The sequence below is a fragment of the Mchenga conophoros genome, linkage group LG7 (assembly GCF_057382185.1).
Source record: "Mchenga conophoros isolate Kocher_MC1m ecotype Shallow Benthic linkage group LG7, M_conophoros_male_GT1.1, whole genome shotgun sequence".
Lineage (NCBI taxonomy): Eukaryota > Metazoa > Chordata > Actinopteri > Cichliformes > Cichlidae > Mchenga > Mchenga conophoros.
This window is the reverse complement of record NC_140532.1, coordinates 2,886,771-2,903,719: the sequence shown is the minus strand read 5'-3', so window position 1 is coordinate 2,903,719 and position 16,949 is coordinate 2,886,771. Positions and strand designations below refer to the sequence as shown.

At 42.7% G+C, this 16,949-nt stretch overlaps 1 protein-coding gene across 3 annotated transcripts in view; it reads right to left on the bottom strand.

The window, feature by feature from the left end:
- Positions 1-910: 910 nt before the first annotated feature.
- The window catches only part of LOC146569321 (solute carrier family 66 member 2), a 60,841-nt gene continuing 44,802 nt past the window's right edge, over positions 911-16,949 (bottom strand). For all 3 annotated transcript variants that reach the window (XM_085281507.1, XM_085281508.1, XM_085281506.1), the window contains exon 5: positions 911-4,817. In XM_085281507.1, the coding sequence (XP_085137633.1) occupies positions 4,643-4,817 (175 nt within the window). In that variant the 3' untranslated portion in view covers positions 911-4,642. The remainder of the gene's footprint in view (positions 4,818-16,949) is intronic.

Sequence of the window (16,949 nt, the reverse complement as noted above, 5' to 3'; positions counted from 1 at the left end):
TTTAAAACCCATAGACAAAGTCATGACTGCCATCATGCTATGTGATACCAATGAGACACACGTTACAGGTATCAGGATCAGATACAGCGTTCAAGTTCAAGCCTGCATTCCAGTTTATCTATTATTAATGGATGTACAAGCCAGGCCAAAACATGAATCCACTGAAAGCACAGCTGTTTTACACGTGAGCTGTGGGGCGTAGCCGGGTGTGCCGGAGTGTCTTAAAGAAATATCCACACGCCACGACCAAGGGGGTCGTACCCCGTGCATATGGAACATGTAACGTGTGGAGAGATAGTCTCGATATGCTAGAGACCGACAGGTGCAGCACACATTCTGTCCTTGTCCAACACTCAAACTATAGCCAGCTTCCTTAATATTTTACTATCCACGCTGCAGCGCTCCTCTTTATTGCTGTGAGTTATCTTGAACCAAGCGATGCCGCAACCATCTTCGTGTGTGATGTTGAATTAGGTAGAGGGGATTAAAGCCTTGGAGGGACACGAGTCTTAATTAACCCGCAGATCTTCAATTCCGTGCGTTCAGCAACAGAAAAGTCTGAACTCTACCTCAGTCTTTTTCATTATTTATTTGGTGCTCAATCCTTTTAAATAAAAGAATTCAAGGTTTTCCCTCTGCACTTTATCTCACTGCAAGACAGCTCGACTGGGACCTGTTCTGTAGAAAAGATATATCTACTGTACGGGAATGTAGAGAACATATATGTGGTTCACGTCTGGTGTTTCTAGCTAAGCTGTTGGAAATGTTATATGTTAGATCTTAGCCATGTTAAAGCTAATCACTCAGACTACCAGGCTTCTATTCTGTCTGTCAAACTCTTTCTTCTTCACATGCTTCACATTCACAGAGTTCACAGAGACAGAAAGCACACAGCACTACACCATGGACTCAAAATAGTTTATATTTGATGATGATAAATATTTCACATACATACATAGAGCTGCCATAAGACAGTAAAACGTTCAGACATTAACATTTTTGCAGTATTTTTACATACCTGATGTCACAAACTCTTACATTTTACATCACAGTTACATTATATTCATTATATTCCAGTGAAAAGTTACTTTGTTTGTACTTTTGGTTCAACAGAAAGGATCTTTTGGCTTATTATTGTTACACAGCATATCCTCCCTCTGCATGCAGAAAGGCAACAAGTAGATTTACCATCATATGAACTTCACTGATTATCACACCTGAGGCGCATGTGTGTGTGTATGTGTGTGTGTATGTGTGTGTGTGTGTGTGTGTGTGTTCATTTGTCCTGCTGTCCTTGAGAGGAAAAGGCTACAGAGCAGGCAAATGTTAAACTAAAGTCGGTGTGGGTGCTATTCTGAGCCTCTGCAGAGGAAAAACAATATAAAAATACACATCTGATGATAAGAGCATACATGACACAGAACTGGAACAAAATACAACTGTGGTGTGCAGGATAGAGGCGATAAGCCACATGCAGCTTACAACATGGCAAACAGGTCTGAGATATGTGGATTTAAAGAATGCATGCAAACTTGGTCTGTTTCCAAAGCAGACCAAACAATATTTTTTTATTATTGAGCTAATGGTACCGACATGCTGGCTGCTGCAGGCTGCTGCTGCTGCCTTCATTATAAAAACCATAACAGCAAAAGCGGATAATTTAAATATGATGTTCACTGAGATAAACAGGTGTAGATCAACTAATGGAAACTGGTGAGGTAAAAGTGTGGAAGATTTAATCAGCTTGAAACTTCATTACTTAATTAAATCATGCAAGTGGAAAACTAAAAAGAAACCTGTTCCGAGTACTGATCAGCTGCTGGGACTGATGTATTTGACCCTGCAGTGTTTTTGTAGGAGGAAACTATCAAGCAGTAGGTAACAGAACCAAAACTAACCTTAAGGCTCTATTTTTAAATTGCTGTTTCAATTATAGACAGAGCCTCTGAATAAAGTACATGTGAACTGTTTTGCATATTATAAGCTGCAGAGAATGCAGAGTTTAACTGCTTCTGTTATGGCTGCAAGGTTTCCCCAAAACCTATTAAACAGAGAGCGCATTCAAACTGAAGATGTGAAAACGTGAACCTCGTGGAAAACACTCCAGCCGCTGCTGCCTCTAAAGCCGAGCTCATCGGAGCTTTTACACGGAAGCATGAAGGAACTAAACCAAAGGTTAGCACGTTTTCCGTGCATTACATAACCTTTGCCCCATCCAGCAGCACATTTCTATGTGAGTGGAGACACTAAAGTGGGTCTGACTTTCTGAGAGACAATAGGGAGTCGTTCTATTTTATTGACTTCTTTGTAGCCATTAGTTGATGTACAGTTTTATATAAAAGTCGGGGCATCCCTGAGAGATGTCGTCAGCTACAAGTCATCCTTCACACATGAATTGTCAGCCCGTCTTCTTGCAGATCATTTTGTGAGACAGGGCTCACACGGCATGTTGTTCAGGTTGAGAGACTGCAGGGCTGTTCCAGAGGTTTCAGCTGATGTTCCTCCTGTGAGTCGAACTTCACTGCAAGACATCTGCATTCAGAATCTGCTGATTTTTGGCAGAATCCATTGTTAACTTTGGATTTCTGAATCACTGGCCCGAATCCACTTAAATAAGGGCAAACCAGTCTTAAATTAAGCTTTACTAAGAAGCAAATCATTCATTAACCTCCTAGAACCTGGTGTCCACATATGTGGACATCACATTTTGGGTCGTCTAGACCAAAATACTAGATTTTGCTCTACAAGGGCCTGAAATCCACTTACGAGGACATTATACTGCCACTGTTCTATCGAAATTTAAAACAAATGTCCTCATATGTGGATCTCATTTTATTCAGAACCAAAAGTCAGGTTTAAAAAAATAATAATAAAATTTTACATTCATCAGGTCCCAATCTGCCCAAATAGCAAAGAGAAATTAAAAATGCTGCTGTGGAAGAGTTCAGGTCTTAGGAGGTTAAATATTGCTAGAATTTGCTTTTCTAATATTTTAAAAACTGACCCTAGATTAAATGAAAATGAAATATTAAGCTGTCTGAAAGGGGTCTTTGTTTTTGATTTTGATTTCTATGGTTTCGCTTAAATGTCATTCAGACTGTGGAAATGATGAGCTGGAAGCATTTTCGGTTCTTTTCACAGCATCCGCCTGTTTTCAGTGCATCGGCTAACTTCAGTTTTAGACCCTCAGTTAGTATCTTAGACACGATTTTAATGAGCTATTTTTAAGTGTTTTACAGGTAAATCAGTGCATATAAGCCTGATTATGTTTTAAAATGAGGAAACAAAATTTGAAAGACACATAATTGATCTGGAACAACGAGACCGGAAGAAAAAATAATAATTTTTGCACCACTTCACCTCTTGGACTAAAGCGAAGAATCAGCCACCTGCAGTTAGACTGAGTGACCTATTAAAATCACAGCGAGTGTATTAATGAGCCAATCAGAAAAGGAAATGATTGTTAAAAGAAAAGTTATTTCCTGTTGCTGAAAATAAAATCACCTTTGATTTTAACGATGGGCTTGATAATGAAGGGATTTGACTTAATGATGAAGTTTAAGAAAACTGAACACAAACAATTGACCTTTTTTAAATATCTGTTAGCAGCACACTTATTATTTACTGGGTGTGGACACCATCTAGTCAATAACCAAGGTAAATATATATATATATATATATAAATCTTTCCTCCTTTTGAATGAGGAAAAGATGAGCAAAAAACAGCTTAACCTAAATACACTGGCAGAAATTGCAATAGCACAAAGATTCAGTAACACTGTCCCCTCGAGAAGTTTAGTTGCCCTGAAGTCTGCTGTGTTTCCGATGCCCGCAACACATTTTGCAGCTGAGGAAAAGTGCAAACCATCACTGCCCACATTTTTCATATTTCTATGTATACTGTGTGGAGACATGTACTGCACGTCAATCAAACCACCATACATAACACACAGATTGATGGCCTGTGTAGATTACTCCATGTACATTCTGAAGCTTTGGCTTGGCTCTTGATGCCAACGGCGAAAATCAATTTTAGCTGTGCTAACACACCAAAGAGAACGACAACCTCGCACACATGCAAAGGCACAGACAAGCTCACATATTATGTATCATGAGAAACAGTCCAGTGAAGTGAGGAGTGTGAAGTGGGAGAGCCATCAGTCAGGCAGCAGGGTCCAGTGGAGGCCTACCAGTGCAGGACTGGTTGTTACGGTTGTTACAGAAGCACATATTTGTCGTTAGTGAGCTGCCAATATGAGTAATGCATCCTCCTTAAAATTTCCATGCCCACTACACTTCAGGAGACACGTAGCAAAATAAGGACAAATGTACAGGCAAATGCATTTAGGTGCTAGGGCATGATTAAAGATGCTAATGCATGAATTTTGGCTTTACGGCGTTTACAGGTCACTCGGTTGGGTCTCTTTGACACTAGGATAGTATGAACAGTAAAAGAAGTGAACAAACACACCAAAGAAAAACAAAACAAACACACTATTTGACTTTGATTTGTCCTTACTCTGGCACTAAACATTAAACGTTATCAACACTGCAGCATGTTGTAAAGGGCGTGAAGTCATCAGAGTCCTCGAAACTTACTCAAACACTCGGACTTTTGTGTTAGTCACTGTAACAGCCATGCTCAGCCCAGCTTGGCTCTTGTGTCTTGGCTGTAAAACAGGACCTGGAGGAGGATGGCGACATCAATCAGGATCTGGACTGAACCGCACACCCAGAACTGCGCCGGGCTTTCATTCATCACAAAATAGGTGGTCTTGAAGACGTCACCAGCTGTCCACAGCAGCACCATTTTCACACTGGAGCAATGGAAACACAAAGAGACAAGTGTGAGCTTTCCTCAAAGCACTGACATTTTGCAAACTGGCTTTCTTGCTCAGCATTAGACAGAAGATAGATGCTAGTGTGCTAGCATAACTGGAGCCAGTTAGCATAACTTTAGCATAAAGCTAAACGTCAAACCGAGAACAGTTAGTCTGGTTCTGCTGGATTGTACCTACCCGCTTATTAACCCATCACTCATAAACATGATAGAAATCATTTGTTAAATTTGTACTGAAAACAACAAGTGTAAAAATTACAACTCCACGTTAGGAAGGGTTATGAGTGAGAAATGTATTGACTGGCAACCAATGAAGACTCCAGGAAGCACCAGTATACCCTCCAACATGCCCGCTGTTAAGGTGCAGGAAACTGCTGCAATGAGTATTGCGCAGTCTGATGTTGGGGTGATTTTGCTGGGACATCCACTCCAGGGAAGATTGTGGCATTGTATTATTAACACACAGCTTAATATTCCAGACCAGCAAACTGCCTAACCCTCTGCTTTATAGAGGTGGTCACATCAGCTCATGATTAATTAATCCAGTGCATTTGATTAGTAGCATCTAGCTGCTACACAGCCTCTTAACAAGACAACACAGAATTTAATGAAAAATTCTTTTCACGTGACTCTAACCTAAAATCATGCATGTCAGTTTCACAGTTCAGCTGTACAGATGCAGCAGATGATTATTCTGTCAGTTGGCCTTGGAGTTGCTTATTATCACTAACTAATTTGCTGACTTCAGGTGAATATTTATCGCACAGGCATAAAAGGAGGGAATGCTTTTTCAAGCAAACAAGTTTTTATTTCCCAAAATGTTAAATTATTACCTTAAAATGCTTTCTTTCATACAGCACACAAACAATCCTCCTGTTGATTAGGCCTCCCAAAGAGTCCAAAATAACAGCACTATCAGCCAAAAGTAGCTTTTTGTTTTCATTTGAAAAGTTTAAACTGATTTTTTTATTTTCTTGATTAAGTTCCTGTTGTCTAAGAAGCAGCAGGAGAGGCAGTGAAAAATCATTAGTCAGAGTGAAGTTTAGTCTAAGCTTCTGATTGATCAGAGCAAGTTAGAGAAAGCAAAGGAAAGACTGTCGGAGACACGGGGCTGAAAAGAAAGACTCGAGTCATCAGCCAAGCTGGCAGCCTGCTCCTAACACGGGACCTTGAAGAAGTCATCTGAAAATTTGCGAAAAGCACAGTACAGAAATCACCGTCTCATCACTGCTTATTGCACTCTTCCATCAGTTATTCACACTGCCTTCTCAAGCTTTTGCCTCCTTCCCACCCTTTTCTCCTTTTTGTTGCAGTCTTGACTCATTTACTGTCAAGCTCCTTCAACTCTTACCCTTCATGCTCTATGCTCTTACAGCACCTCACTCCCACTCCACCTACTCTCTGCTCTCTCCTCTATTTTTTATTCTTTCTTTGTGAACAGCAAAGACCCATAGGCATGAATGTAATATGAGTTTATTCTTTTTATTAGAGCTGGCTGGGCCTGGCCAGGACAATCAGTCATCAGTGAGACATACAGTAAAAGGGTCACACGGGAGGGGGTGAGGGAGTGCAGAGAGACAGAGACAGAGAGGCTGCGGAAAACAGAATTCATCCAGCATGCAGCAAGAAAGAGACGGGGCTAAGACGAGTCAAACCACCAGAGAGAAAGTGAGGGATCTCTGCGAGCGGGACGGAGACCTCTGCGAGATCGCTATGGATGATGAGTGTGTGTCAAGCACAGGCAGCCTAATGACCGTGGGGACGGCAGTCCTGCACTATCCTTCAGCTACCCTTGCAGAGCGGCATCAAACTCTCCCCTGGGCTCCCTTCAGGCTGATGAGGAACACAAACAAGCTCGCCCTGCCATAGAAATTATTCAAGATATGTGTAACTGTACCAAATGTAGATGGTTCAGGTTATATGTCTTTGTGACTCTTCTGCACAGTGACGCATTTTAATGATTCAATTTGAGCACCTTTTAAATAATAGCTTCATTTAAAGGTGACTTCCTTTAAACCAAGTGTTCTTATTTTGACAAACAGGCCAGAGGAAGTGAAAATGATCTCAGCCATTTCTAATATAAGAACCGGAAGAATGCACGAGTCTACTGTACACAGATGACAGCTTCAGTTCACTACGCTACCAATGACACACGAATGGTTAAACTTTCTCATTTTTAATTCGTCACAGATCAGCTGCAGATGACAGTCTCGCTCCTATGCATGCTCGTAAGATCACAAAGGATCCTACCAAAGGTCTATTGTTACAATGAACTCAGATGACTCACTCATATTAGAGCGGTGATAATCCAACTGCAACTCGATTCCTTTGGACACTTTTATGTCTGGAGAAATATGTGACTCTTTTTATGCTCTGATATAGCCCGAGTCCCTCTGGAAACTGTTTCCAACTTCATTACTCTATAGGCAGCTTTTTTGAAACCCCTAACTTATCTGAATGGAGAGAGTAATAGCTGTAATTTAAATCATCAGCAGGACATAAAAATTGCACATATAGGTACTGATTAAAAAAAATGCTTTAAAAGTTTGGGAATTTTCTGTCTAAAATAAATTTTAGAAGGTTACACTTTTACTATGCATATGTAAAGTTACGCAAAATCTATGGCACAATCCAGCATTCAGTCAGTAACGAGAAGTCTGCCAGCCATGCATCAGTGCAACAACGTGCTCTTCTAAAAGGTTTGTCATTCAGGCTGTTGACTGGATCTGAAGGATTCTTCACATTTCTATTGAGTTTTTTTTCTCAGCAAAGTTTCAAAGTCACAAAATGTATTTTATTACCAACTTCACTCTGAAAGCTTTAAAAACATTCCAGTGTCCAGCTGACTTGGCTTCATCCAGTTTAACCAGCTCAGGCTCATAAGAACCAGGCTATTCCCACTGCTCCCACAGGCTGATCAGGGAGTGTCAGTGGTGTGTTACGCTCCCCTAACAATTTAAACTTTCGGGGTAAACATTCAACGGTTTGATTGAACTGCTCCAAAAATAGGCAAGCTAAGGAATTTTAAATCATTGTGCTTTTACTTCACTCTCTCTCTCAGAGACGCCAGTATTCCTCAGGGAAAATACTTGGTTTTTGTTCAGCTGAAGTTCTTTTTCTTCAAAGAAGGCTCTTAAGTGACGCTGAGATTTCTTTTGCTGTTTTATCTCTGCTGTTTTTTTCCTTTCACTGAGCCACTTTTTCCCTTTTCTCCATTGTCCTGCACAACTGCCATCTTTGTTTTTACTGACTCTGTCTTTCCCTTTACTCTGCTCCTCTCCATAGCATAAAAAGGAACAAAGTGTTATCTCATTATTAGTATTTAAAAAGACTTAAAAGACTTATTAGCTGCTACTCTGAACCATTTGCACTGCCTGGTCCAGGTTTGGCCCAGAGCTGGTATTTAGCCAGCACTGCTACCTGACTTCTGGCATGGTGAGTGGTATGTCATCCAGATATGGCCAGGCCTGGCATAGATGGCACTGTCTATGTGATGGCATGCCACATCTGGCTCGATTGTGGTTTGGTTTATGTGGCCAGGCTCATAGGAAACGGGTCTGGCCCAGATCTGGCATCAAGCTGGTACTTCTGACTGACTGGTGTCATGTATCTCAATGATGGCACTGTTTATGTTCCTATTTTCCTATTTTTGTTAGAAGACCCAAATGCCATGTTGCAATTCTATACTGCTATGGTAGCCAACGTTTCAAATGCAGGTTTGTGAGTGTACACTTTATTATGTACTATTATGTTCTGGCACATGTTGTTATTACATGGCTTGATTAAGGTACACATTAGGCTGACATCTGGGGCCAGAACTGAAACTGTTCTGGGCCAGCACAGGGCCAGCAGTGTGTCTGCAACTGGCCTTGTGCTGGCCCATGTGTAGGCCACCTCTGTTAAACCAGATCTGGGCCACCAAAGGGCCGTCATTCTTTGCGGTATGTGGGCCATGTGTAAGCACATTGTGTGGGCCAGATCTAGGCCATACCAATTTTGCTATCTGGGAATGTGTAGCCATGTTCAGAAGGATAATATGCCATGTCACACGTCTCAAATCATATCAAACTGGTTTTCTGAAGAAGAAAATGAGTTCACTTCACTCAAATGACTTTCACAGATCTCAATCCAATAGAGCACCTTTGGGATGTGGTGGAATGGAAGACTTACATGATGGAGTTGTAACTGAAAAATCTGCAGCAAGTGTGTGAGGCGATTATGTCAGTGTGAACCAAAATCTCTGAGAAATGATTCCAGCACCAGTGTTGGTCAAGTTACTTGAAAAAAGTAATCAGTAACTAATTACTGATTACTTCCCCAAAAAAGTAATCCCGTTACTTTACTGATTACTTATTTTCAAAAGTAATTAATTACTTAGTTACTTTTAAAAACACGATTTACAACCTGAAGAGGTGATAAAGTGATAGATCTTTCAGCCCAATTCTACTTTTTCTACATAACCCATCATACAAAATGTAATCAAATGGAAAAGTCTCTTTTTAAAACTTGTTTTATTAGTTTTAATCTTTTAACTTTATGCATCAAGCAAAAATTTAATTATCTGCAACATTCTCTGACTGGAAGAAATTAGTTTAACATTTAAACCTATTTTCTGCACATTCCAGCACATAAAATAAAATATTTTTGTGTTTACACTCAGTCTTTCAAATAGATGCAAGTAAAACACAGCAGAAAATAAATAAAATCAAAGACTCAGCGGTCCTGTTGCTCTATTTTCACCTGTAAAGCAGGAGTGGGGTAGGCGGAGGTGTGCTTTAGTGCAGGTGTGCTGCAGCCGTCAGTGGAAGGATACGGCAGTTTCTCTGTGAATTTCCCATTACGTCGTAGCTACTCGGTGCTTGTTTAGGGGTTTTTTTGCTGTAAAAAGAAGTTTTCTTCCCACGCACAGCGGACACTAATGTTTTTGTCACTTTTTATGGAATCAAACTCAAAGTAAGGTCAGTACTTCCACGCTTTAAACGCTGCACGCTCACACTCTCTCTGCACTCGATATATGATCCATTGTTGATCTGCACACAGCTGTTGTCACGAACGTCGCACTCGCTTACGTCACTGTCATGAGACATTCTCGCAAAAAATCACGGTTTTAGTAACGCAGTAATGCAACGTTCCTACGGGAAAGTAACGGTAATCTAATTACCATTTTTGCAATAGTAATCCCTTACTTTACTCGTTACTTGAAAAAAGTATCTCTGTCCAGCACCTTGATGAATTAATGCTACAAAGAATTAAGGAAGTACTTAAGGTTAGAGGGGCCCTAACCCCATACTAGATATAACTAACGAAGTGGCCAGTGAGTGTATATGGTCATGTGGATATGCTCAATGGGACTCTGCACCCAAATTTGGGTATAGGTCAAGACAAGTGAGCAGCTCATGGTGAAGAAGAGGAAAAAAGAAGAGTAAAAAAGTTGAAAACTACACCCACGAGAGCTCTTAGAGGTCAAAATAATTTTACACAAACTATTCTTGGTTTATTTCACTGAATGTCTATTTCTGTCCTCGTTTATTCTTCTGCCTAATCACAGCTTCGGTTTTTCCGGCAAGCCTCTCTGCCGGAGCCTAAACCTCACCCTGCCGAATACTCCGAGCCCCGCTTTGACTCATTTCTTTGCTCAGGAGACAGCAAACATCATTAATGAGGAAGAGTCATTAACAATGTAATTAAGCAGAGTGGGTCATCTGTATAGAAGAAGTCTGCACAACAGAGTGGGAAAATGAAGACAAAACACCAATTTGAGGTCGTTTGTGTCTCGCAGGCACGCGCACAAACTCACAAACATGCTTCCCACGTGTTACTGTTTGTCATGCTACTCTCATGTTGGTCCATCTGGCAGAGACGCCGTTTGTGGCTCACTCGACAGTTGATGAAAGACCTACAGAACAATTGAACTTGGTCCTGATTAAGGCTTTGAGTGCCCGCAGGGAAGAGGCGTGATTATGCTATTGATTGAGAATACTAAGTGAGTGAGTAGCTTTGTCACACGCACACACGCACAACTCAACATCACCACTTTGTGTTAAATTGTACTAAAAGGGAAACAGAAACAGGGTGTGCTAAAATGCACATTTTCTCTCACATTCTCACCAAAACACACACACACACGCATGCACGCACGCAAACACACACACATTGTTTACATAAACAAATAGCAACTCCAGCATCGGTTGCAGCATCCACCTGAGTAATGAAGGCTTTTAAAAAGTCAAGCGGTTGGCAGCTTCATTCAACGACCAAACACCTTCATCTGAGCTAAGAGGCTAGAAACGGGAGAGGAAAGGGTGAAATCTTGAACTGTGTGTTTCAGGTGTGGACGTGGACACAGGAGGATACGGGAGACAAAATGAAGAAAATTCCCAGAGATGGATGACGACGTAACCAGGCAGAGGAATGATAAATCTGAAGAGGTGTGAGAAGCGAAGCCACCCTGATGGTGATGGAAGCGACAGGAGAGGGGAGAGAGATGGAGAAACAGAGAGGGGGTCTGATTGCACTTTGCTGTGGCAGTGCGGTATGTGAGCCTCGCAGTAATGGGACTGTGTATTGAACGAGCGCTGCCAGGCCACCTATTAACTCCTCTAAGCACCCAGAGTGGACAAGTGGAACGCTACTACAGGAAGCAGGGCTGAGTGACATTTAGAAAGAGAGACAGAGAGAGAAGGATGAAAGGAGAGAGAATGAAAAGGACAACGACTCAGTTTGTGCTATTTTCTAATTTCACGTCCCAAATATTTACAAAGACGCCTGGTGCATCTTTAAATGTCACTCTGTGAAACAGAATCTCAGCATTTCATTTCTGAATTCCTTTGCAACTGCTAAAATCAATTACAAACTGTAACGTCGCCTCAAAGCTGGCGGCAGACAGTTTTATCTGTGACAACTCAATGACGATGTTTAAGACAGAGAAATAAACCTTACAGTGAAAACTGAAGCTGACTCCAGGCCCTGTGTTAACCAAAACATTCCCACCGGTCTGGGTTTCAATTCATGCAGGTGTTAAATGCCCAAAGCAAATATGTGGCAAGGTGAATTTTAAGGTGAGGACATTGGACAACACTTGCAACGACCACAAAAACAGTGTCAATCAAGTTATTTCAACTCATTTAGTTGAAGACTCCAAACATGCAAAACCGCAAATATTTTGTTCATCAAGTCAAGTCAAGTCAAGTCAACTTTATTTGTCAATTCTGCCACATGTACAGGACATACACAGAATAGAAATTGCGTTACTCTCAAACCCTAGTGATTAGAAAAATGCAAATAAAATAATTAAAAAGTAAAAATTTAAATAAATACAATACAATTTTACGTATAACAAAAAAAAGCTATGCAATATACAATATACAATATTCAAGTAAGAAGGCATAGTGGTGCAAAATAGGCAAATAGTGCAAATGGAGATTTAGTAGTGTACGGTAAGAGATAGTGTAACAGCAAAGTCTTATGAGGTAATGGCAGTCCAATGCTCCACAAAGTGACTGGAGCAGGCCAGTGAGTGCGTCAGAGAGTGAGTGTGTGTGTGACAGAGTTCAGTGAGACCGTGGTGGAGAAGAGGGGAGAGGGGGGCAGAATCGGGAGGGAGTTTAGCTTCCTGACAGCCTGATGGGTGAAGCTGTCCTTCAGTCTGCTGGTTCTGGCCTGGAGACTCCGCAGTCTCCTCCCTGACGGCAGCAGCTTGAAGAAGCTTTGCATTGGGTGCGTGGGATCAGCCGCTATGCAAAGGGCTTTTTTAGTGAGACGGGTGCTGTAAATGTCCTGGAGGGAGGGGAGAGAGACACCAATGATCCTCTCTGCAGCTCTCACTATGCGTTGGAGGGTTCTATGACAGGATCCAAACCACACAGTGATGCAGCTCGACAGGATGCTCTCGATGGTGCCTCTGTAGAAAGTGTACATGATGGGGGCTGGAGCTCCTGCTCTTCTTAGTTTGCGGAGAAAGAAGAGACGCTGCTGTGATTTCTTGGCCAGTGCTGTGGTGTTGTACGTCCAGGAGAGATCCTCTGTGATGTGCACACCCAAGAACTTGGTGCTGCTCACTCTCTCCACAGACGCTCCGTCAATGGTCAGAGGAGCATGTTGGGTGTGCATTCTCCTGAAGTCCACAACAATCTCCTTCGTCTTCTCCACATTCAGAGAGAGATTGTTGTCAGCACACCACGTGGCCAGGCGTCTCACCTCACTTCTGTAGTCGGTCTCATCCCTGTTGCTAATGAGACCCACCACCGTTGTGTCGTCCGCAAACTTGATGAAGAGGTTGGAGCTGTATGATGGAGTGCAGTCATGGGTCAGCAGAGTGAAGAGGAGGGGGCTCAGCACACATCCCTGCGGGGCCCCCGTGTTTAAAATGATGGTGCTGGATGTGTTACTGCCGACCCGTACTGCTTGAGGTCTTCCGGTGAGGAAATCCAACAGCCAGTTGCACAGTGAGGTGTTGAGCCCCAGCTGGACCAGTTTTTGAATGAGCTGTTGGGGGATTATGGTGTTGAATGCTGAACTAAAATCTATGAACAGCATTCGAACATATGAATCTTTTTTGTCCACGTGTGTGAGTGCTGAGTGGAGTGCAGTGGAGATGGCATCATCGGTTGAGCGGTTGGGCCGATACGCAAACTGGAAGGGGTCCAGGGAGGGGGGCAGGACAGTCTTGATGTGCTGCATGACTAGTCGTTCGAAGCACTTCATCAGGATGGGAGTAAGTGCAACAGGACGGTAGTCATTAAAGCAGGAGGGAGATGACTTTTTTGGGACCGGAATGATTGTGGTGGCTTTAAAACATGTGGGGACGACAGCCTGGATGAGTGATATGTTGAAGATGTCTGTGAAGACATCAGTGAGTTCCACTGCACAGTCTCTCAGTGCACAAACTGCAAGTGAGTACACCCATTACTAATGTCACTGTTACAGAGGAAAGTAATGGTTGTGTTATGGAACGTGCCTAAAATAGTGTTTAATATTGTATTTGCAGCAGCTGATGGTAGTGGAGGAATGAAGAAAATAACCATGATTAAATGAGTTACTACCTATACATGGGCAGCCATTAACATCTAAATAAGGACTATTTGAAGGAAATACTGTGTCATAAAACTTCAGTCTAAACCAGCTTCAGTGTAGAAGCCAAAAACCGACAGACTCCACTTCTACAAAACATCCTGTATTGGGACAGGCAGTTGTGCCCTGCAACAATGGCATTTTTTTAATTACATGCAATGAAAACATCCCATCTTCTGAGTCTGATGGATGTTTTAAAGATAATAAGTAATCAGACATCAGAATGTATATGGAGCCAATAGAACCTGACTACTTTTAGGTTTTAGCCAAACCAAAGGGGAAGCTAAGGGAGAGGAGGAGGACGAGAGGAGAAAAGTGCGACCGCCTTCGTCAAGAGCAGAAAAAAAATCCGGCTACAACCAGGTTTCTGTAAGGCAGAGTAAATCGATTTGTTGATCAATTATTAAGTCATGTACCAACAGAGACTTGGAGGAGAGAGACCTAATATTTAATAATCCACATTTCACTGTTTTACTCTTTGGTAAAATAGGCCCCTGCACGGTATGTACCACCGGCAGATAGCTACGGTGGCTGATATCCAGAAATCCTACCAGTGGCTGGACAAAGCTGGACTGAAAGACAGCACAGAGGCACTAATCATGGCAGCACAAGAACAAGCTCTGAGCACAAGATTAGGGATGGGTACCGGTATCTGACATAAACGGTAGTAACCAGACCGAAAAGCAGCGCACATTTCGGTGCTTTTTTTTTTTTTTTTCAATCGTTTTACGTTTTACATTTCCGAGGATAGTAGGCGGGCCCAGGTACGTATGTTCTTTTAGAACAGAGCTACAGATTAAAAATGCCCAAGGCAAAGCGTTCAAAAGTCTGGCTGTACTTCACAGCAAAAGATGCAAACTCAGCAGCAACAAGTGCTTTAAGCTGATACTGTGATACTGTCAAAGGAGGTAACACCTCAAATCTGATGAAACACCTGGCGACGCATAGCGTTTTTTTTCAAAGCTGAGAAATGCGCCGTATTTGATAGCTTGCTGTGAGACCTCACACCAAGCACATCTACTGCGGGTGTGGTGCCTGTTATCGGACCCGGAGTTAGCAACATCCCCCAAGAACCCGAAGAGGAGAGTCCTGGCCCCTAGCCCTGCCAGTGTAGCAGAAATGATGAGGATGATGATGCAGCAGCAGCCGTTCTTCTCTGCGTGAGTCGCTTAATGTTGTTCGTGTGTAATTTACGTTGAGTAGGCTAACCACGTTATTACATTAATGCATGTAAGGTGAACTAGCAAACATCATCATAGCTACATGCGGCTGTCTTCTTGTTTGATGGCAGATGCTCCCTTCACCCTGGCCAAAAAGGCTAAAATGACCAAAGAAAAAGTGGGAAACAGCTGAACGTGAGAGGTTTTTGGATAAAGTTTGTGTTTTTTCCATTGTTTAAGCACTGCTTCCAGCCAAGAGTGATACCATATATGCCCCATAGCTGCAGAAAAGGCTAACATTGTTATCTTTTTACAAAAAAACAGCTGAACATGAGAGGTTTTTGGACCAATTTTGTGTTCTCCATTCTTTAAGCACCGGTTTGAGCACCGCTTGAGCACCAGCACCGTTTCAAAAGTACCGGTTTTGTACTGGTATCGGATAAAACCTAAACAATACCCATCCCTACACAAGATCCATAGAGGCTGGGGTCTATCACACCAGGCAAGACCCCAGGTGCAGGATGTGTAAAGATGCCCCTGAGACAATCCAGCACATAACAGCAGGGTGCAAGATGCTAGCAAGCAGGGCATACATGGAATGCTATAACCAAGTGGCCGGCATAGTGTAAAGGAACATCTGTGCTGAATATGGCCTGGAAGTCCCGGGGTCAAAATGGGAGATGCCCCCAAGGGTGGTGGAGAATGACCGAGCTAAGATCCTGTGGGACTTCCAGATATAGACGGACAAAACGGTGGTGGCTAAATAACCGGACATAGTGATGGTAGAAGAAGACGGCCGTAGTGATCGATGTAGCGGTTCCGAATGACAGCAACATCAGGAAGAAGGAACACGAGAAGCTGGAGAAATACCAAGGGCTCAGAGAAGAGCTCGAGAAGATGTGGAGGGTGAAGGTAACTGTGATCCCAGTGGTAATCGGAGTACTCGGTGCGGTGACTCCCAAGCTAGGCGAGTGGCTCCAGCAGATCCAGGAACAACATTGGAGATCTCTGTCCAGAAGAGCGCAGTCCTGGGAACAGCTAAGATACTGCGCAGGACCCTCAAGCTCCCAGGCCTCTGGTAGAGGACCCGAGCTTGAAGGATAGACCGCCCACAGGGGCGAGGGGGGAATATATATTTATATGTATACCTCCTGCCCTTCTTCTAAATGCTGGTAAAGCTGGTGTATAACAGTGAAGATAATAGTAGAGTCATTGGCAAAGTGCCACGTGACTTGTAATAGAAACTGAGTCACACTTAATAGTTGCCTTCACAGTTGTTTCTCCGCTAACTGTCCTTGATTTAGATAGATTTGTCTGTAGATTTTTCCACAACGAAGAGCCAAAATCTTGCCCTCGGTATCTCAGTAGAAAAACAGCACATTTCCACTGCTGCTGCCACTGAGATAAATAAGCAGCTGATCCAACCCACAACAGCTTTAAGCTTTGAGCTGGGAATCACACTTTGCATCTGAGACCTAAAAAAAAGTCTCAATGGGAGGGGGGCTCAGAAGGTCCCAGAAACTGCTGATCCAGTACAAAGCTCTGTGGAAAAAGGCCCACTGGAGAAACAGGGGCTGATGCTTAAAAGCTTTGAAGAGCTTCAGATCCCCTTTTCCATCTTTATTTTTTAAAGCAAACATGCATGTGTGCATTGGGTTAAAATGTGTGTCCACACATGCTGTTTTAAGTGCGTGTTCACATGTGCACCCACACATGCTGGTGAGGTGATTTAGCAGCGGGGCTGCAGATCTCCCCGAGGGGGGCAGATAGAGACGAAAATCAAAGGGCCCAGTGAGAGAGGAGCCTAGCTGCTCTTAACGCACTAACTATGAATTATGCATGTTGATCGATCGCACACAGGCAAACACCGAAAAGTTCCC